At 38.3% G+C, this 23,356-nt stretch overlaps 2 protein-coding genes across 15 annotated transcripts in view; both read right to left on the minus strand.

Moving 5' to 3' along the window:
• The window catches only part of chd9 (chromodomain helicase DNA binding protein 9), a 74,902-nt gene extending 62,003 nt beyond the window's left edge, over nucleotides 1-12,899 (minus strand). For 2 of the 7 annotated variants that reach the window (XM_056758558.1, XM_056758531.1), the window contains exon 1: nucleotides 12,645-12,895. The gene's annotated coding sequence lies outside the window, so the exon portion shown is untranslated. Of the gene's footprint in view, nucleotides 1-12,045; nucleotides 12,585-12,644 lie in introns of those variants that run through there. The other 5 variants (XM_056758574.1, XM_056758566.1, XM_056758549.1 and 2 more) reach the window with 4 other exon arrangements.
• Nucleotides 12,900-13,529: 630 nt separating this feature from the next.
• On the minus strand, nucleotides 13,530-21,825 carry aktip (akt interacting protein). 8 transcript variants are annotated; one of them, XM_056756297.1, is made up of 11 exons: nucleotides 21,721-21,735; nucleotides 20,657-20,748; nucleotides 20,476-20,579; nucleotides 19,126-19,334; nucleotides 18,787-18,851; nucleotides 18,248-18,348; nucleotides 17,567-17,655; nucleotides 17,154-17,252; nucleotides 15,989-16,096; nucleotides 15,651-15,711; nucleotides 13,530-14,598 (listed from the first exon to the last, which is right to left on the minus strand). In XM_056756297.1, exons 3-11 carry the CDS (start codon nucleotides 20,515-20,517, stop codon nucleotides 14,491-14,493), a joined length of 882 nt encoding a protein of 293 aa, XP_056612275.1. In that variant the 5' UTR covers nucleotides 20,518-20,579; nucleotides 20,657-20,748; nucleotides 21,721-21,735; the 3' UTR covers nucleotides 13,530-14,490. The 8 variants fall into 8 exon arrangements, with proteins under 8 accessions (XP_056612275.1, XP_056612282.1, XP_056612256.1 ...); XM_056756304.1 differs by lacking the exon at nucleotides 21,721-21,735 and adding an exon at nucleotides 21,160-21,643 and having other exon boundaries at nucleotides 20,666-20,748; XM_056756278.1 differs by lacking the exon at nucleotides 21,721-21,735 and adding an exon at nucleotides 21,160-21,643.
• Between the last annotated feature and the right edge of the window lie 1,531 nt (nucleotides 21,826-23,356).

The raw sequence follows: 23,356 nt of genomic DNA on the forward strand, positions 1-23,356 counted from the left end.
ATCATTCGTTAACATAAGACAATGATATATTTGTGCTCTTCTAGCTTGCTCATCTCCTTAAGTCTGGCAATAAACCCTTTCACCCTGAGGACTGAGAGAGGTGAAAGGGGAGAGAACGTCTGGGGAGCATTTGGCAGCGTTAGTGAAGCTCAGAAACAGGCATTACAACAGACACAGCAGCTGAAAAACATTCAGCTGCAGACAAGAGCCAGGTGCTTCACACTCGCGTCGGACTTCAGGATGAGACCGGTGAAATTCCTTGGGAAGCCCTGACTGGGAGAACGACGTAACCGACTGCTGTGTGGACAGCTCATTCCGTTTCACGCACACATGCGCATACATGCACACAACCATACAGAGAGGGTGAGAGAGAAACAGGCTGTTCTGACCGCAGACCAACACCGGCTGTGGAGGAGGTCAGTCACGACCTGATGACTCACAGCAAACACACACGCACACTTAGATAAACAAAACGACAATGAAAGCACAGAAATGCAGATATGGTTGATCGCTACATTAACAATCTGGTTTCAATCTTTTCTCGTTTTCAAAATCACTTAAATCCATAATTAGGCTAACAAGCCGACATAGATTATATTCAGGCCTTAGAGAGCATGGGGACACTTAAATTGTCTTTTTATTAAATCAGCATTAGGGTGTATTATAGCCTGGGGATGGAAGGTCTATCATGGTACAAATCCTTTTAAAACAACATAACTTGTATATTATTAAATAAGCCTGCCGTAAAGTCTAAATTATTGTACCAAATGGCAATGTTGCTTAGCAACTGTAAACAATCTACAGCACCACCCTGTTAACAGTGGAAGCAGCAAAACTAAATCACTCCCATTATAATAGTCAAAGCCGTCGAAACTGAAAGTGAGATCTGGGGACGAGAAGACTGTGGTTTTCTACTTAGTGTTTTTTTTTAATATGATAAGCATTTCTGCTGGGGTTTGGCAATTTCTGGCCCCTATTCCCTTCTACTGTATGGACACAAAACCAATGCAAGTAAATGGGGGCCAGTTAACAACATTCTTCAAAATATCTTCTTTTATGTTCTATGGAAGAAAGAAAGTAATACAGGTTCGAAAAGACAAGAGGGCAAGTAAAGTATGACAGAATTTAAATTGGTGAACTTTCGCTTTAAAGCATAGTAGTGGAACATGGAGTAAAGGTCAGTCATCTGGGTGGTAACATTCAAAGAAAGCAACAGCTCAAAATAGTCTTATCTCGTATCTGCAGTCGACGTTCTATGTGGAGAGTTTAAATCTTATGCTGCCGTAGCTATGTCTGTCACCAGGCCTCAAAATTACAGGGCACCTCCCGACAACTGTTTTTCAAATTCACCTGCCTCAAGCCAGGAAGCATTTGGGCATGTACACTGCAATTAAGTTACACTGTCACATCAGATAATGTGGGAAAAAACGTTTTTTGTTCATCTTCAGCAGTCTGAAGATTGTAAGATTAATTCAATAATACTTACCATGGCTCCAGACTGCGAATAAGAGAGTTTTCACACTTTGTCCTTTTCAGGGGTCTGAGCACGGTTCACTGGGTGTTCGGCCATATGTAAACACTGTAAACGATCTCAGACCCCTTTCATGTGAACCAAACCGAAACCATCTCAGGAGATGATCTTGGTACGGTTCGCTTTTGGCTTATGCTACGGTTCGCTAAAAACATGCATTGTGAACACAAACCGCTCTCGGCTCCCTTGCTGTTCCTGTTCGATTCTGTCGATGTGTAAATGATGCTTTAAAAAAATAAAGGCTATCGGTGGAGCGCATAATACAAATGACCCTGTGAAAAGAGAAAACGTGTGAGTGTTTTGAAGAGACAGTTGCTAATCCTTATAGCATCTCAAATTTAAATCTGATCACTAGAGATCTGTCTGTCATATACAATTGTAGAGCCCTGCACGGGCCTCAAATTTAGGCTCCAGCCTGGCCCTTGTTTTTCAGGAATTTAACTATTTAACAATTTAAAAAAATTAATTAGGGTCCATATTTCTCTTCCACTCTTCATGTGGTTGCTACACCCAAATATAATAATATAAATATTATTTATATAAATCATATATATTTCGGAACCCACGTCACAGCCCTATATAGCATTGCAGTTTTAGTAAATTCAGTCCCTTTTTACAGTGCATAAACTCTTAATAACTGCTAACGTTTACTAAATTTTAATTTATACTATATTTACTATAGTATGATTCCTACGGATCAGTCCCCAAAAAACAAAAGGCTATGAACATAAAGATGACTGAGTACCCATTACTGCCTAAGTGGACCAAAAAGGATCCGGGTCCTCTTTCAGGGACAGAGACAGTGTGAACATAAAATGATTTTTATTTGGTCCACCTCTTGGTCCAATTAAAGGGGTCTGAGTTCGGTTCTTTTAAAGTAGACCCAAGTGTGAAAACTCCCTAACAGTTTTGGAGACAGCGCAAGCATTTTTTTACAAGAACCCATGTGCGCATGTGCAACTTGCCAATTTTGATTTTTTTCTAGTTGTTATATCCCATGTAAAAAGACAAGTAGATCGCAAGCCCACCAGTGTAGGTCTATGTGCGTGAGAAGGGGAGAGTCTGGAACTGCCGGCTGGGTGACTGATGTTTCTCGCTGTCGTCATGGTCACAGCTCAGCTCATCATTGATAAGTTTACAGACCCAACGTGAGCGAATTACTATGATTCGCTGTGACTGATTTTTTGAGCCTGCGGACAAATGTTTAAATATCTGAGATGTTTAAAACGAAAATAACTGTGGAAGAGTTCAGAATACGCCATTTATGTGTTGATTACTTAAGACAGCGTTGAATGATTTCCAATCTGTTCACAAAAAGAAAGAACGTTAGAAACTGATCTGCTATACCCGCACAAAATATAAACATTATTTATTACTAGCCCTGTAGCGATGCGTCGATGAGGTCGACATAAAATTTTTGTCAACGTCATATTTTTGTGTTGATGCTTCGCAGCAGCTCGCCACACACACGTTGGAGATCAAAACATGGGTATCTAAATACTTCAAGTCCCAAACGTAAAGGTGTTGTTGTTTGCGCTCTTTGCCAAATGGAGTTGGCATACCACGCCAGCACAACAGCAATGTTGGAGCATATGAAGCGGAGGCACCCCATTTTCACTCGTGAAGGAGACAATAACAAGTAAGTACTAACGTTGGCTAAATTAATTACATGTTTGTGTAGTGTAGTTTGAGCTCTGCGCACTTGGGTGGTTCTAGCTAACTATCTTAGCTCTCCGTGCAGTTTGTATGTGCTAGGTAGCTACTGGGGCCTAGACCACTGTGTTTAGCTAACGTTAGTTATCATCTAATGTTGGCTTGAATGGAAGCTAGCTTACGGCTGCAGAACACCGCTATCTGTAGTAGCTGATGTTAGCTAACATGAACGTTAGCTATTAACCTAGCACGAACAAACTGCACAGAGAGCTAAGATACGTTGGTTAATTGGTTAGCCGAGCACCACCAAAGTGCACAGCTGCTAGATAGCCACGTTAGCATTCAAATAAATTAATCATAGCATAGCATAACTACAATGAGGTTGAGTGTAGATTTTAAATACCCCACAGTCATAGCTGTTGTTCTAATATGCATTGCTTTCGTGTTTTCTAGGGAAAAGCAAATTACTTTAGCATCCTATCTTGGGAAAGAGATGCAATGCACAAATATACGCAAAAACAGGAATTTTATATTGTGTTAAACACTCAGGAATGTTTATACTGTGCACTGCACAGTGTTTTTTTTTTTTGCACTACAACTTTAGAATTTTTTGAACAAGAGAGTTATGTTGGTACTGTTAAGAGTAAACAGGCTGGTCTTTCATTTTGTATAACAGTAAAATAATTGTATTTATTTTATTTTGTGTAAAGCAGATGTTTAATAAAGTATTTTATTAAGATTATTTTAGGTATTTATTTGAGTTACATAATGGTTTTTATTAATCAAGCAACAGAAAAATAAGCCTTAGATTCATTGTCCAGTTAGTCGACTAATCGATAAAATAATCGTTAGATTAACCGTTTAATAAGTAATCGTTTACCCCAGCCCTATTTATAACCTATTCATATTTTACATTAATATTCACTTACGATACGTCTAAAAGAAAGCAGGGAAACCACGGGTCGCACTGTTTTCTCCTCATTTCCAAGGCGCATGGGAGGCTGCCGATGCTAAGCATCATGAGATAAGTTTATGTAAGGGATAAATTGATTGCTAGCACCTAAATTCCCTTGCAGTAGGGCTCGTATTAGCTTTGCTTTGCTGAGCTCAATTTTGCTGCGGTGTAGACACTCCTGGACGACAGAGAATGTAACAGCGTGTTGTGAGCGCGATTGTCATGTGTCTACAATTAAAACAATGAGCTTGAACAAGGCTGCCAGTGCCCTCTGTTAGAAGGAGTAAAGCCCTGACAAATGTGGCCTCAACAATCAGATGAATTACACTTGTCCGGTTTCGTCAAGTAGTTTGCGTGATCGGACTTGAATCTGTCTCAAAAAGGTTTCAGAGGGCATGTAACACCTGGTCACACGCGTCTGCAGGCACCATGAGTTAACACTTGTATAGCATTTTTTCTTTCACAATTCAGTAGGGATGGGAACCGAGAACCGGTGCCCAGTGAATCGATTCCTTGGAACCGCTTAATGATTCCGCTTATGGGTTCGCTTATCGGTTCCGCTTATCGGTTGCAAATGTGTCATCATCATGACATCACACACGCGCTGCGTTGTTTTGGTTACACAGCAAACATGTAATCGAGGCAGAAGCGATCTAAAGTGTGGTTATATTTCACTAGAAAAGACGCCAATGCGGTCATTTGCAACAACTGTAAAAGTTTAATTTCGACAAAGGGAGGAACTACCTCCAATATGCAGAAACATTTGGCCACACAGCACGCAATTCATTTGCAGGACCGTGTTTGATACACTACTACTTAGCGACAGAGCAACAACAAGTGAGTCAAGCAGCAGCGGAGCTAACGAGACGTCATCTGCTATTAATGCCGAAGGAAACTTCTCTATTTAGTTAATGTGAGCGCCATTTCATCTCGTATCCTTCCTGAGAGGGCAAACATGACCATTTTTCTGCACAATTTTTTTTAATTTGCCTAAGATGATAGTTGTGGTTTTTACAGAAGACTTCTTTTTATTTTGTATGTCTACTTTTGAGTTTGTTCTGAGGTTGCTACACATAATTTGTGTATACTCTGAGTATGTGCTGTGTTGTTATCAGATATTAAAGCGAGTTAATACAAACAAACAAATTTTTACTTATTCCCTCACCCAATGAGAATCGATCAGAGAATCGATAAGGAATCGGATCGATAAGCAATATCGATAATGGAATCGGAATCGTTAAATTCTTATCAATTCCCATCCCTTCAATTCAGAAAACTAAAAAACATGTACGATTTAATAGTTATTTAAAAACGCATTATTAAATTATTATTATTTAAAAATTATATTAATATTATTTTACTTTAAAAAATATACATACCTTTTAAATCGTTTAACTGATAGTATTAATCGGTCAAAATGTTTAGTATCAGTTAACGGTTAAACGGTCAATATGAGCATCCCTCATAGACAGGTAATATTTTAAAACTATTTGAACACATTTACACATATTAACATTTCTGTACAAATGTAAACACATTCAAAACTGTTCCACAGAATACTGCTTCTTTGGTGAAATATCAGGCTATAGGTGTTCTGCAGTGACTGCATAAGCCCACAGCAGAAAGAACCACTGATAAGAGCCCCAGCATCTCAGGCCATATCTATATGAACAAAAACACGTGCAGCTTCCTACTTCTGAAAATACCGCGACCCTCCCCCAACACATACATAGAAACCGAAAACACGCAAATGTCTAAAACATTTCAGGGATTCTATCTTATAAAACTGTCTATGCTAAACATTTCAATTTATGCCCAACATCTCTTAATAATAAAAGGGCTGCTTATCAATAATTATGTATGATTGACATATGTATTTCACACCAATTTCCCGTGCCAGCAAAACTGTATGACCGCTAACAAGATGAGGCGCAGTTAGGTGACAATGCTTCTGGTCTTGAAGTGCAAACCTCAACACGTTTCCGTTGTGAAATTGTCCTGTGACAGAAGCTAAGTCATATATGTTGAATTATGACTCATCTAAAGAGCAGGTTGTGGTTACTGCCAGAGATCCGAGAACAGTTACTGTGCTCTATCTGAATATGACCAAGGGTATCTCTTAGTAAATTAAGCTGATCCTGGACCAGCGCTATCAAGTAACCTCTTTTTTTAGTCATTCCTTTTCCCACCATGCATGCGTTAACCAACACAACAGGTGGTGAGTGAAGATTCAACGTCTTTCAGATTAAAGTGGAACAGAAGAAAGATTCTGTTTACTCGTCTTCCTTTTGTACATGCAAAGTTTTTATATACAATGTTTTCATGAGATGGAAGAGCTCCCAGTCTGCAGCACCGGGAGTTATCCCCGGTCCGCTGCTCACGTGAGCTGGACCGCGATCGCAAAACACACAAGGGATTATCAAAAGTCCAGACACTATGCACATGATAAACAACGTAAAACTTGCTTCACTGCTTATTAGTTGTTGTCCGTAATGTTTGTTAGTTTCCTTGTGTAGCGATAATGGCAGAGCTCTCGTTCTTTAAGTGTGCCCTGCACCATTTTCCTTACTTTCGGTTTTGTACAGTATTTTTATAGACTTCAACACTAGGAAATGTTATTTTTTCATTGTTATTAGAGTAAGTCTCTTACCATTGTAAAATAAATTTTTGATTTGGAAAGGGTTTGAATATGAAATCAAAAACTGTAACAGGCCTACAGTTGAAAGAAAAAGTATGTGAACCCTTTGGACTTACTTGGATTTCTTCATAAATTGGTCATAAAATGTGTTCTGATCTTCATCTAAGTCACAACAATAGAGAAACACACTCTGCTTAAACTAATACCGCACAAACATTATACATTTTCATGTTTTTATTGAACACAACATGTAAACATTCATAGTGCAGGGTGGAAAAAGTATGTGAACCTTTGGGTTTAATAACTGGTTGACCCTCCTTTGGCAGCAATAACCTCAACCAAACGTTTCCTATAGTTGCAGATCAGACCTGCACAAAGGTCAGGAGAAATTTTGGACCATTCCTCTTTACAAAAGTGTTTCAGTTCAGCAATATTCTTGGGATGTCTGGTGTGAATCGCTCTCTTGAGGTCATGCCACAGCATCTCAATCGGGGTGAGGTCAGGACTCTGACTGGGCCACTCCAGAAGGCGTATTTTCTTCTGTTGAAGCCATTCTGTTGTTGATTTACTTCTATGCTTTGGGTCGTTTTCCTGTTGCATCGTCCATCCTCTGTTGAGCTTCAGTTGGCGGACAGATGGTCTTAAGTTTTCATGCAAAATGTCTTTATAAACATTGGAATTCATTTTTCCATCGATGACAGTAATCCGTCCAGGGCCTGAGGCAGCAAAGCAGCCCCAAACCATGATGCCCCATCCACCATATTTCACAATTGGGATGAGGTTTTGATGTTGGTGTGCTGTGCCTTTTGTTCTCCACACATAGCGTTGTGTGTTCTTTCCAAACAACTCAATTTTGGTTTCATCTGTCCACAGAATGTTTTGCCAGTAGTGCTGTGGAACATCCAGGTGCTCTTTTGCAAACTTCAAACGTGCTGCAATGTTTTTTTTGGACAGCAGTGGCTTCCTCCGTGGTGTCCTCCCATGAAGTCCATTCTTGTTTAATGTTTTCCTTATTGTAGATTTGTCAACAAAAATGTAAGCATATGCCAGAGATTTCTGTAAGTGTTTAGCTGACACTCTAGGATTCTTCTTCACCTCATTGAGCATTCTGCGCTGTGCTCTTGCAGTCATCTTTACAGGACGACCACGCCTAGGGAGTGTAGCAACAGTGCTGAACTTTCTCCATTTGTAGACAATCTGTCTTACCGTGTACACATGGACATCAAGGCTTTTAGATATAATTTTGTAGCCCTTTCCAGCTTTATGTAAGTCAACAATTCTTGATCGTAGGTCTTCTGAGAGCTCTTTTGTGCGAGGCATGGTTCACATCAGACAACGCTTCTTCAGAACAGCAAACTCAAAACTGGTTTGTGTTTTTTATTGGACAGGCCAGCTTTAATCAACACATCCAATCTCATCACATTGATTGGACCCCAGGTTGGCTGACTCCTGGCTCCAATTAGCTCTTGGAGAAGTCATTAGCCTAGGGTTTCACATACTTTTTCCACCCTGAACTATGAATGTTTACATGTTTTGTTCAATAAAAACATGAAAACGTATAATGTTTGTGCGGTATTAGTTTAAGCAGACTGTGTTTCTCTATTGTTGTGACTTAGATGAAGATCAGAACACATTTTATGACCAATTTATGAAGAAGTCCAAGTAAGCCCAAAGGGTTCACATACTTTTTCTTTCAACTGTATATGAATTTGCACCATGTGTTGGGTTTTCCCAGATCTAATCACATATGAACATAAACATTAAATGATGAAATATATAAATGAATATAAACAACAACGGCTTTATTGGGCATTCAGTTGTATTAAAATACAACAAGTTCCGAGAGGCAAGTACAGCGTAATGACGTCACGAACATACTAATTACCACCTAACACCAACTTTCACCATAGTGACGGGAAATAATAGATTATGCCAGATTGCCAGTCAAAATGACAGACAATAAAAAAGTATAGCACAACCTCTGGTGTGTACGTTGGAAAATGCGTGTGCTGCAGTCAGACAGAGAGAGGTGAGTAGCCTAGGGCCGTCAGTTAAACAGAGTGGATGTAGCCACAGATGATGAGAGAAGATTAAAAGAATTCTTGACAATTTTTTGGTGAATAAATGTTAAGTTAAGGCCTGATCCGTCCGAAAATCATAAGCATTGCTCTGACACGGAGCCATCAACCTCCCAGGTTATGTCAAGCCCTGGTCCATTTATCTTGAGATCTTTTCAGTTAAAATTTCAGTTCAGTGAAGCACTTTAAGCACACTTTTTTTGGATTTACCATTTATAGGTAAGTCCTTAGGTAAGTTTTTTATTTTGTTTCATTCTGTGACTTACTAACAATATTTCTTCCAAATTTCAAATAAAAATAGTTTTATATTTATTTTCCGAAAATGAAATCTGTATTTTTTTCCGACCTCAATTACTGCAAAGAAAACAAGTTCATATTCACTACAATACAACAATAATAAAATATGTGAACATGTATTAATCAGAAAGTAAAAACAATTCTGTGATAACATCGATTTTACCACAGTTTTCATGCGTCTTGTCATGCTGTCAGTCTTTCACATTGCTGTAGGATGACTTTGTCACTACTGAGGTTTGATTTTGTTGAAATTCAACAGACACTGTACTGAAATGGTCACAATATATCTAGAAATGCTGATTAAATTAAAATTCGGAATGGAATCATATTTTTATGAAAACAGCTAAAAGGCTTTGATTGACCATCTAATTTTATCATGGGACATACAAGGGGGTCCTGACCCTCTAGAAAAACACTGCTGAAGTACACGTTTTCTTTTTAAGGCGAAATATAGCGATCTGCACTCAATCCAAACTGAACTAACAATACCAATTTTAAAGTCCTGCACTATAATTTGACTCCACAACGTCAGACTTCCAGTGAGCGTAATCCTCATTCTTTGTCTAACAAAGATTTGTCTATTCTTAGAATACATTTAAACATAAAGGTGGACCAGCGTAATCAGTGAAATGCAGTGGACAAATAATGAACCTCCTACAATAGTGAAATAACAAAGAGCCACTCCTTGAAAAGAGACGTAAAAAGAAAACAACAGCTTGCCCGTGTCTAACAAGTCACAGATCATTTGTCAAATGTATTTCTTATGTAACAACTGCTAAAATCACCAAAACCAGCAGTTCTTAGCCAATGTACAGAACAGATGGATGTAAAATTGGTTGGACGGGATTTTACCTAATCTGTCATGAAAAAGTGCTTCCATTATCTGCCATCTTATCATGATTTTTGAAGTAAGGGATATTGTACAGGCAGCCGGTTGATATCGCAGAAATAAGCCTCGACAGTATTATCAGCATTGTATCACTGAAGGGGCTTATTTTTCGATAACAGCCCACTGCTTGTACGTTATTCAGATTATAACACGGCTATTTGGCACATGAGAAAAAATAGACATGAAATATCTTTTATCAGCTAATTTTTACCAAATGCAGATCTTCTGGAAGGAAAATCCGTTTACTTTTGGTTTTAAGGTAAGAAACGTTGTTCAAATGTCAATAACAGGCAATTTGGTTTCATCATTTGTAAATATAATGTCATATGTGTTATTAAAAGACATATTTATATTTAATTTAAACAAAAAAGCCTGTCAAAATGATTCGCTGCATCTGGATTACTGTGTGTTATTAGTTTTGAGAGGTTGTTATCTGGGAATAACAAACCCGGAAATGTTGTGACTGGCCAATCAGAATCAAGCATTCCAATGAGCCAAGTAATATGGAATGGAAACCTAAGTAAGTGTCTTTTCCACTGACTCACTGAATGACGTTTTGCTTCCTGATGTCAATTGTGACAGTTCATTAAGTTCAACGCCACTCAGATGGAGATGTTGTATGATATAATCGAAGAGAGTCTTTCTGTGAATTCAAACAGTGTTTGCGGCAGTTGATTTTTGTCCAATCTTTGTTTACCTTGCACCCCCCACCTGTTGACCTATATACTAAACTACATTCAAGCCAAACGTAGACCAATAGGTGTTTGATATTTTTCATTTAAAGTGACATCAGCCACACAACATACATTAGCTGGAGCACATAGAGTAAGCGACACACAGCAGGTTCACAATGTGCTTTCACTTTGACTGTGTTTCTGTACCGAAAAATAACTCGCAGTATTGCTGGTTTTCTAATTTTGATAAAATGGTTGTTTTGGCCAACATAACAATTATAAGATATTTTACAGTCCAGAACTTTAATGTATATAAAATAGAAATACCATGTTTGCATCTAAATGGCAATAAATGTATACAGAATGAAACCAAAACCCGAAAATGTAACGTTATTAAACTACATAACTGCTTCCTTTTTACTATTTTACGAAATAAATCTGTTTGTCACTGCTTCTATAACTTGCACCTAACCCAATAAACGCATACGCCTGTCCCGAAGTTAACTTCCTGTCTGTGTTTGTTGATCGGTCTGGCGATTGGCTAATGATGTAACTACTTATATTTAATTTAATTTATAATATTACTTTATATTCATATTTAATTGTATAATAATTGTATTACATAAACAATTTGTTGAATGGGTTGTGAAGCGTTGTCATTTTTAAGTTAAGCCAAGTAAAGGTTCGTCTACTGGTAACCCAAAATAATACTGGCTTGACATACTTCTACTTGCAAGCAAATTTAATTGAATTGTTATTTATTTTGCTATTTCTACAGGGACTCTATTCTTTGCGGATGTTTACCGGAAGTTAAGTTCGGGCCACAAAAGCGCGTATGCACATTAACAGTTGTTTATGTTGTTGCTTTCAAACCATCTACAGACATGAGTGAGTTTAGATCATTAATTTGTGCTACTTCATGAAAGCCTTAATTGACAACTTGAGTATTCGTGAATGTTGTATTGTACACAGGAGATTTAGGTACTCTCCGTTTCAAAGCAAAACAAGGAGCCCTGTAAAACATAGCGGTATTTTGGAAGACGACCTGTTGGATTCCTCAGGAAAGTAAAGGCTGTTGGTAACCGTTATCCCTAATACGAAGGGTCTGGTTTCCCCAACGTTACATGTGTCACAGAAAAACCTAAACGTCCACTAACAAAAGTACAACCATCTTTAAAGTACTTTGAAGTGCTATATTATACTATATAGTTTGGGACACCATTTTAAATAACTTACCACGGTCATTTACATCCCCGCATATCATTCAGTTTCCGTCACTTGTTGAAAGGTACCAACGATCACAAACCACAAATAAAGTTTATAGTCTCACCTGTCCTCGTCCTTCACAGTTTACCCGTGTGTTTAATACAAAACAACTACAATCCGGCATCGATGAACTCGTCCGAAACATCACCTGGTGACGTTACACGTGTTTCGGCGCGTCAATATATCTTTAAACGGCACTTCCAACTTTAAGCAGCACACGCTCGCGTTCTCTTCATGTTTTCTCGAAACATCGAAGAAACATGACCACCGCTTGAAACAAAACCCTTTTATTGTCCCGTGGCGTTCATCCTCGTCGAAACGAGGCAGCGATCTGGTCCAGTTTCTGAAGTGTATTCGGTCGCTGTTAGTTCAGAACCACCTCCCGTCGGAAACCCAGCGGTGTCCATGTCCGTGTCTTTCACGTGGAGCTCATATCGTGACAGAGAACCCGAATTCAGATGTTGTGATCACACCGTGTTTCATCCAGACTGGGATTCCCTTCAGGCAGCTGAACGTCACGCTCTCCCTGTCTGCCTCTCTCTGTCACTCTCTCTCTCCCCTCTCTCATCAGGACTGACAGCCACCTGAGTTTCAGCACTGTCGCACTCTAATACCATCTAGTCTCTCTTTAGACTTAGAGAAGAGATAAATAAACGAACTTACCCAAATGAAGCCAAATCCTGCGACAGACCGCGAACATTTATGGAGGAATAAAATAGCGAAGTTTTTGGCGTAGTTAATATCGCTGCTGGGCGACCTCAGCGGTTCCAGTGCTGCTGACGTAGATGATGATAAAAACGCTCATTTGCATATTTGTTAAGTCCTCCGTGATTGGTCGAAGAGGAATCTGTTTTCAGAAACAACTGGGACACCTGATGGAGTTCTCAAACAAACTTTCGGTAAAGGCTGATGTCCTGATTCTTAAATGCTCAATGTAAACCGTGAAATAGATTTATATTCGCCAAATGTGATGTTAGATCGATCACGTACAAGATGGCCGCGCCGCAAGCTGAGCCAGTCAGGGGGTGTTTTACACTGACGTGAAAGGGCCTATCGTAGTGGAGAAAAGTTCCTGTCGGTGCCTCTGATATTTGATCACCTCTGGCGGATTTTTTGGGAACTGCTGGCGGTCAACACTTGATAAAGCCAATACAAACCAGAGTTTAAATTAAAAAGGTCTAATGCACTATTAAGCATTAAAATGACATTGATACAAAAGTTGTATACAAAATAATGCACTCATGTTAAGTGATTTCAAAGTAGAATACATTTTCGATTTAAAGGGATAGTTCACCACAAAAATGAAAATCTCATTTAGGCTACTCGCACTCAAGTTGTTCAAAAAGTGTCTTTGTTCTGCTAAACACAAGGCAAGATATTTGCCAGAATGTCAATTATCAAACAGCACTCGTCTGCCATTTAGTTCTATAGAAGGGAAAATAAATACTATCGGAGTCAATGGGGGATGAGATTTGTTTGGTTACTGACATTCTTTCAAATATCTTTTGTTTAGCAGAACAAAGAAAATAATACAGGTTTGAGGGCAAGTAAATGATCATAGAATTTTTATTTTCAATATTTAGGAAATATAATAATTTGAGCATGTACACAAAATTCAAATTAGGATCCGTGCATGTCCATGATAAAAAAAGCCTTCATATTCATCAGTTTGTCTTGAGGTACAAATTCTACGGTCAATTGATGAGTTAATTGCAAAATCCAGTCATGGAACGTTCCCAACAGAATTAAGTTTTAGTTTATGCATTTATTTGTCTGCAACAGATTAAGAAAGTTCTTACAGTCCTTCCTAAAATTCTCAAAATAAAGAAAATGGATATTGTAAAACCACAAAAATCATAACATTGTACATTTCTAGATAAATAAATCGTAGTGAGTCCTCTCAAGACCATTCATTGCTCCACTATTTACACATCAAACCCTTCCGATGAAGCAATTACAACACATTCAAAGTGAAATACATTTCTGATCAAATTAGGATTAATTTAAGTGTCTTAATAATATACGTCTTGCTTTGCATTTTACATTTAAACAATTACATACACAGGTTTTTATTACACCATATTAAAGGCAAAATTTACACACTAAAATCACCTGTCCCCGTTTGTGAATGCACATTTAAAATTGAAACTTAACAATTTAGGGGGAAAGAAAATTTGTATTAACGTTGTCAAATTATTTGCCATAAAATCAATTCCCCATTTGGAAGAGCATGACCTACACAAACAAGTGAGGTGGTTTGTTGTGCCTGAAAGCATTAACATGTGCAAGTAACAGTATTGACAAGAACAAGCTCTGTGCCATTGGCATGTTCAAGCCCAGCATCAAAAAACAAACTGGTCTTTCGATCTACAATGGGAAAGTTTGCATGTTACTGAAGCAGTTTAAAACGATTTAAAGCTGAGCACGTTGAGATCATAGAACTTCATGAGAATTTGATTCCTGTCTCTCTGTTGCACCCTCCTGGTGGATAGTCTAAAGTACTGAAGGTTCATGTCTGAAGTGGGCTGTCTTCTTTGCTGAAAGGCTGGGTGGAGCCAGGTTTCACCCAAGATAGTCCGGACACCTGCAAGCCTTTGTTGTAATCTTCGGGCAGTCTCTACAACAAAAAGAGGATGACCATTAGACACAAACATTAAGAGATGTATTTACATTTACATACATACATACATACATACATACATACATACATACATACATACATACATACATACATACATACATACATACATACATACATACATACATACATACATACACTAACCTAAAGGATTATTAGGAACACCTGTTCAATTTCTCAATGCAATCATGGTGGTGGTGTAATGGTGTGGGGGAAGTTTTTTCTTGGCACACTTTAGGACCCTTAGTGCCAATTGGTCATCGTTTAAATGCCACGGCCTACCTGAGCATTGTTTCTGACCATGTCCATACCTTTATGACCACCATGTACCCATGATGGGTAACCCATCCTCTGATGGCTACATCCAGCAGGATAATGCACAATGTCACAAAGCTCGAATCATTTCAAATTGATTTCTTGATCATGACAATGAGTTCACTGTACTAAAATGGCCCCCACAGTCACCAGATCTCTAACCAATAGAGCATCTTTGGGATGTGGTGGAACGGGAGCTTTGTGCATCCCACAAATCTCCAACTGCAAGATGCTACTCTATCAATATGGGCCAACATTTCTAAAGATGCTTTCAGCACTTTGTTGAATCAATGCCACGTAGAATTAAGGCAGTTCTAAAGGCGAAAGGGGGTCAAACACCGTATTAGTATAATAATTATAATTAGTATCCTAATAATCCTTTAGGTGAGTGTATATACATATGAAGATACAGATGATTACCGTTGTGTGTTCAAGTCAACAATGTACAACCCAAACTACATCCACACACTACAATTTTTTGCTGCATGCATCTACAGCTAGGTGCACAAAGGGAAAACTGAAGCATACTGTAAGCTTAAGGCTGTACAGTACAAAATAACAATAGGAAATGGGAAAGGAAATAAGCTGCACAACATTCCACATGTAAATAAGCACTAACATGCGCACGCTTTTCAATGAAGCATGCATCAGATAACAGGAAGAAGCCAGCTTTTACTTGGTTTTGGGAAGCAGTCAGGGGAGCGTCACACACTCACTTTATGCGCGAACATTTTCTCTTTTGCCTCTTCATGTACTGCTGGATTCCATGGGGAAAAGCTAGAGAGAAAATACAAACAAAGAGGTGAAAACAAATGAGCAGTCTGATGACTCACAGTTAAATTTTAACCCCATTTACCAACACAAGGTGTTGCTTTAATTTTTACATTACATTTAGACATTTAGCAGACGCTTTTATCCAAAGCGACTTACAAAGAGTTTAGGAGCAATAAGCGATATGTCATACATTGTTTGCTGATAAACAATTTATTTTGTAGCATTATATTGTATATAAAGTAAGTCTTATGCGAAAATACTATACAAGTTTTATACTTGCCTTATTGCATAAGGATCATCCATTTTGGGCTGGTCAAACAAGTGACTGTTGCATAGCTTGACACTCTCTATCACCTTGCGTTTAAAAAGCTGGATGTCTTTGTCATACCTGTGCAAAAAATAAAAACATTGGTAAACAAAACAAGACGGAAAACATGTTAAGCTCCCACATAACAACTGGGTGGCAAAGACCAAAGAAATGTTGTAGGAGATCAGGTCTTTGTGTGGACCAAGTATGCACTAGGGCTGGGAGATGTGATGTGATCATATATCACCGATGTCTCGCAAATATCTCGATGTCGATTACAACAGACAGAAATCAGACGATAATTGATAATAATGGAAAATACGGGTTATAACATTATCATGCGATGTAGGCTTTAGCGTGAACATTAATGTTCATATGCCCAGGCAGTCAGCTACAGTAACAGAATTTTGGAAACACGGCATTGTTCGGTCAGTTGAATGTGCTTGCGTATTATGCACAGATAGACCAAGAGAAAGACGACCTGCATCAGCAAAGCAAAACCACATGCTCGCGGGGCTGTACTGGTGTTCGAATTGTCCTGCCCTGTCAGATATTCCTACCGCAGGGCAAAACTTAATATAATCTAAACCACATTAGACATTTAAACAGGTAGGATGATTTCCCAAGGCAAAATACCCTGTAAGACAGCCCTACCATCTTAAAATAAACGCATAAAATAAATGTACAGAGTAAATACCCTGTCAGATAATCATACCAGCATAAAAGAAACATGTAGGATTAATTTACAGCGCAAACTGGTTTTGTGATTTATTCACGCAGTTTACCTGATGAAAGATGTCACTACAACACTGGTTTGTGCACATGGCGTGCCTGTGTGTGTGTGTGCACGCGTGCCTGCATGCGTTTTTGTTTGGCACTTGGCTGGTCTGGAACGAATTCCCTCCGGTCTGTATCCGCAAATATTATCGGGTATCGCAATGATTTTAAAGAATTAAAAAATACTCTAAACACATTGCCCAGCCCTAGTATGCACCAACACAAGCAACAACAGAACGCACAAGAAAGAGGCAACTTCAGTGGCATAGACTATTAATCATTTTGTGAGAGTCATAAATGTAAGCCCTGGGAAGATTGAAGAGTGCCAAGTGTTTTGAAAAATACAGCACCCATTACTCACAGCACTGCAGCCTCTGGGTTGAGTGGGTCCGAGGTGTTGATCTTGTAGAAGATTGTGCGTGCATACATAAGGACCTGCCAGATATGGTTGTGGTTTCGCCTGTAATACAAGGAAAAGATAACTTGCAATTTCAAGTTATTTATATAAACTAATTTCCATTATGCACTAAAAAGCCTCAATGTATCAAATATGTAGGCCCTGCTAACTTTATGGTTATAGTTAAATGGGCCAAAATCAGGCAAGATCTCACAGGATGGTTTTCCACGATTCTCCTCACAGTGAACTCCATTTGGAAAGATTTTGGCCTTTGTCGGATTCATTCTAGCCCTAACCTTTTATATCTATGACACTGTTGGCATATACTCTTCTAGAGATTTGGCCATAACACCACAATAAGTTGCCTTTTTACAGACCTCCATTTGGTGAAAGCTCTCTTCACATCCAGTTCACCAGAGTCTGGGTCCACTAGTGGGTGGAAAACAGGGGTGTCGAACACAATTCTCTGAAAAGACATACATAAACAAAAGAAACACAGATCAGCACATCTGATGAAAGCAAACTGCAAGGTCAAGTAGACATGACCACAGTTAACCACATGATATTCTGAACATCAAAAACAGATTATATATTTTAACAGAACAGATGATACATTTTATTTGCAGACATCTGCATAAAGAATAGTAAAAGTTAAGCCTGGAAGACTCAAAAATGTATGGGTATAAAGCTATGCTTGTGCCACAAACCATTGGAACATAAATGTAAAGATGCTTATCGCTGCTGTCCTCTCTCCATTGTTCTTGATTTTTATTTTTTCCATAAAAATAAAGGGCGACTAATAATAATTATAATAATAAAATGTATTAAAAGGCCTTGTCAAATTTGACAACACAGTTTTTACTCAAAAACTGTAAAAAAACATTAAATTGGATATACAAGTTTTCTGAAGGACAGTGACTTTATGTTTGCTTGAATTCCCCTGGTATATGATCAACAAAACGATAAAAATAAATCTTTGGGAGAGAATAAAGAGAATAAACGCACAGCATTTTGCTCACGGAACATTTGAATATGAAGAGGAAGTGTACTGTACTTACTGGACATTCTCCATCCGGGTAGTTATCAGGAATGTACACGGTAAACTTAAACACACCATCTTGGTACAAGCCATGTCGAATGAAAATCACTCCAAACCACACTACAAAAAAAAAATCAATAATCAATGGAATCAGAGGCTTATCAGTACTAAATGATAAATGACAGCAGCCACTTTCACATCAGTTTCAGGAACAAAGTTACAGAACCAATAACAAAGGACACCATCATAAGATCTGCGTTTTTGTTGTCTGTTGAGGATTGTGTGACAACAGAGATGCATAGGTGTGCAAGTTTCTTACTGGATTAGGCCCTGCTACAAAGCAGGAGCGAATTTAGACACTCCAAAAGACATTTGTAAACTAAAAGTGGATGCCTCCACAGAAAAGGGTACTTCCTGGAACTACGAAAACAATTCTCCAGTACGAAATCTCTTACTGCAACCAGTTTGACAAAAAACAATTTTAAACAAAGTTTCCAGAGATCTGCTCTATTATGCCATAGACAGCAAAGAAAAACAAAAGAAACATTGGGTTCTTACTTAATGCTGATCTGTATGAGGGCTGTACATAGATGCCAGGTAGCCTTTGCTTGATCACCAGGGTGCTGCAATAAAGACAAGGTAGTTACCATCAATTTCACCCATATACCTCAAACAAAACAAAACTAAAACTGCACACTTGTATTGCTAGATGATATGTTCAAAAAACAGCAAGAACTTGATTAACAGATTTATGTTCTTGTTTGTGATTGGACGTTTTAAACAGTTTAATGTAATCTGAAACACTACCACTAAACCTAATACGACGCACCACCCATCCCCAAAAACCAGCACAAAAGATCTGGAGTGAAACCAAGACTCGATCAGAGCATGACTTACAATTCGGCAAGCAGCGAGTACTCCAGGTAGAAAGGCCCATATGAGGCATGGGTGCCATTGGCTGACTGTACAGAAGTGGCCGGCGAGGCAGCTTTAGTGATGGGGACTGCATTCTTTGGGATGGAGGGAAGTTGCTTCTTACCAAATGGAGGACGAGCTGGACTGACTCTAGGTTCCCCCTGACCACCCTGTTCCTCACCGTCTGATCTCTGTGTACGCACACACACACACACACACACACACACAATTTACCTGCTTTACAAGGAGGCCTAAGAAAATGAAAATATCTTCAAAACAAGACAAAAAATAACTCTATATAAGAATGTAACCTATGACGTACTCTAGTCAAACTAGAAACCTTGATACAGACAGGAAGCCCACATGTCTATCATAAATCACCACCTCAGAGAACAGACGTTAGTCTGCTAATCCGCATCTATAAGGAAACAGCTGAATTTAACGCCTTCATAACAGCTGGGATTCCATGCCAAAGCCAGGCCAGCAATTTTTCTTTATTTAAATAATTAATTTCAAAAGAATAGATTTGTTCAAAATATAACCTATATAAACTACCCCTCTACCAGATACAGATCTGTTGAAAATGACCTTTAAACCCAAAAGCTCTACATGTGACTACTCCCTTAAAGGGATAGTTCATTCGAAAATTAAATTCTGTTATTATATACTCACATTCATGTAATCTCATAACTGTTTACAATGATTTATGATGAACACAAAGGAAGATATTTGAAAGAATGCTAGTCATTTTCAGTTCAGGCACATCGTTGACTAGCATAGTAAGAACAATTAAATGGTAGTCAAAGGTTTCAAAAGCTCTTTGTTTTCCTCAATTCTTCAAAATATCTCATTATGTGTTCAACAGAACAAAATAAACTGTTTCCATACTATGGTAGTGGGTGTTGTCCTAGAGTTGACAATTGCCAACATTCTTCCAAATATATTTTTCTCGGTGTTCATGGAACTGCATAAAGGTTCGTAAACAACCTGAGGGCGAGTAAATGACAGGTTTTTCATTTTTGGATGAACTATCGCGTTAAGTCACATGTTCGGAAGCAAAAAGCTGCAGAACAATATCAAACATGGTCTCCTACTTTAAAACAAATCCTGCTAATTTCGAAGATTGCCCTACAACTAACAAATAAGGTTAAAAAAGAAAGTAGGCTTGGAAGAATTCACAATGGGTTCCCTTTGAGATTTTCTATAGGTATCTAGACATTTTAAGGACTCATGAGGCTTTAACATATCGGTTATCTGTTGCCTATTTAACATCGGTTATTGTTCCATAACGTTGTTTGTCTGTGTGCCAGGACTTTATAGGCCATACTTCACCTTACGACCAACGTTTGTCGACATGCTCCAGAATGTGTTCATTACTCATTGAGCTCTCGGTGGGTGTTTGCTTGTTCACTTTTTAGCGGCATCCGAAGTATTCACTGTGAGAGAGGAAAAGGATGAGAGACAGAAATATAAATAAATGCTGATGAGCGCATGAACATTTGGAGAACACAACCTGAGCAACCTGATGCTGAATGGCAGCTGGTGGAAATGTAATCCTCACTAGCGCAGACAAAACGTCAACTGGGAGGGTGGGAACACCCGTTTCTACAGACATGAAACATTCTGCAAAACTGGAAATAGTTGAGAACTTGCCATATAAAACAGTTCAGTCTGAGCCACGTCACGGTCTAATTGATACGAGGATTATCACTAATATTATTATTGTCGCAGTCTGGGAACTTTCGGTAATTACGTTATGGAGCGAAAGACATGAGACATGAAAAACTAGACACTGGCAGAACCGCTTTGACTAGAAACAAGTGCTGTTACTCTTCACAACAAATCATGCCATCATTTAATATTGACACCCACTGCAGACATCTTAGTTAAACAAGTAAACCCGAGGGTCTCTTAAAGGCTATGTGGGTACGAAAGTGGACTTTCGATGCAGATCGAGGTGATGGGTGAATAGCCTTTTAGCAACAAACCCTCCGAAGCAAAGGAGTTTCTACTTACCCGAACCAAGCTATTTGACCTGGATGACGACATGTCAGAGAACAACTCGTTCGCATGCGAAATATTTTTATTTAGATGAGATTTTCTATATACAAGTTCATTTCAACAGCCGACGACACCACTATCTGAATAATCTCACACAAATACCGGACACACTCCAAGCTAACTTGACAGGAAAAGGCGGGACATAAACACAACTGCGAGATTGCAATTGGCTCTTAGTGAGAGTGACATATACGGCACCATATCAGAAATGCAATACGGCTCTCCAAAGAGGTTAAATGTCTCCAGGTTTACGACTACACAACAAATTGTATTATCTGGCACGTTCTGATCATTGAAGACAGAAACCCGTATGTGACAACTTTACATTGGTACGCAAATTCACAACGAAGACGTTGTAAAAGCAGTGAAAGTCTTGCGTTTACGTAGACCTCAGGTTCGAGAGGTGATCGTTTTTACAGACACGGATCGCCGCTTTTATCTTACGGCTGCATTCGTGCGGAAGTGACCCTCCATAAATTTAGATCTTAATAATCTGAATGATTATGAGAATCTTACCGTGGTAACCTCAGGACATGTCACACATTTTTTTAAACACAGACTATGTACCCTCCCAGTTGAGTAACCGCAAGGAATGTCCTAGTCTTCTGCCATTGGTTTATAGACACGCACGGGAGAATCTAGTGGCGCTTTTCCCTGTCAATCATGTTTTATCAAGGTAGTGAGTTTGGATTGGTCGTTTTTATCAAGCTGTTACTGTGTTAGATTTATAGCACATCTTAATTGGTTTGTAAGAATAAATTAGTATTTTAAATAAATAAGAATTTGTTGCGTTAAAAGAATGCCAGAGAACATTTAAAAGATTATTAAAGAAACCAATTAAAACAAAGGTAACACCTGTAATGAAAAGAGTTTAAAGTTTTTTTATTACTATCAAATTTACGACTGACTATACGTTCTTTTTAATTAAAATAACTTAAATGAGCAATTGGTCATAAGGTTCTTTTAGATCCATATAGCAAACGGAGAGTAAACAATCAAACGGTATGCTAACATCCGGAGTAGCTTCTCTGTATTTTTTGGTTACTGATGTTTGATTGATTGAAAGCTATGGCTAATAATCATTTATGAGGGACATGGAGAAAAAGAAAAAAAAAACTCATTTACTGCTTCACCGATTGACCTAATTGAGGAAAATGACATTGTCAAAGACTGAAAGTGGGAACTAATTATTTACTTAATTATTGTTTAATTATCTGATCTCATTTTGTTTTTCAACACCGTCTGTTAATTAAGAAACTGGCCTGTGGTTTCACTATGAAGCCAGTAAACAAGGCAAGGTCATTGACTCCTTCAACAAATTAAAAATGTTGCTGAAATAAAATAAATGATTAAATTTTACAAGATTTCAAAAATGTAAATGTTAAACAAAATTTTGCATGTGGTTTCCCTAGTCCCTGATTTGTATACCGTCTGGCCTGTCTGACCTGGCTATGTTAATGATGTTGATGGGCAGAGATGACTGTTCGCTTTGTATAGCAAATAAAATAATTTGACTCACAAAAACAGCTACACGCAACCTGATCTAAACATCTAAAGCCTGGTGTTTAATATTTTCGGCAGAAAAATAAATTCACGACAATTCTTTTATATGTACTTAAGCAGCATCTTTAAAGGGTTGTACGCATGAACTTACCTGGTGAGTTTTATAAACCTTTACAAATCTGTCACATATTAACACGGATTTTATTTTGTTTATTATTGTGTCCTTGACACAAAGCAAGACTTGCTTGATTCTTGTCCTAACTTAAATGTTAGTTAAGAAATGCTTTACAATGGTTTCCATAATATCCGGCAGGCTCTGAAAAGCTTTATAAGGTTTCACTTCTTAAAAAAACCCATCAACACTAATGAGAACAGTCTCTCATATTGTTTTGCCCCTTTTTGTCTGCATTGATTAATGTACCAAACCTCTTGAAAAGCATATCCCCGGTAGATCGTTGTGTTTAAATTGCAGATGAAGAATATCCTGCGCTCATCCTCTCCATCACTGTATTTCTTCTCGGAGACACTGAGGACCTGCTCATTCTGATCTGCAATTTGGTTTAAATGACAGTTAAAAATTGCAATTGGCAGCCCCCCAGTGAAATACACCATGACAGCAAAAGCCATAAAGGAGTCAGAACGAATGACT

The sequence above is a fragment of the Triplophysa dalaica genome, chromosome 1 (assembly GCF_015846415.1).
Source record: "Triplophysa dalaica isolate WHDGS20190420 chromosome 1, ASM1584641v1, whole genome shotgun sequence".
NCBI classification, from domain to species: Eukaryota; Metazoa; Chordata; class Actinopteri; order Cypriniformes; family Nemacheilidae; genus Triplophysa; species Triplophysa dalaica.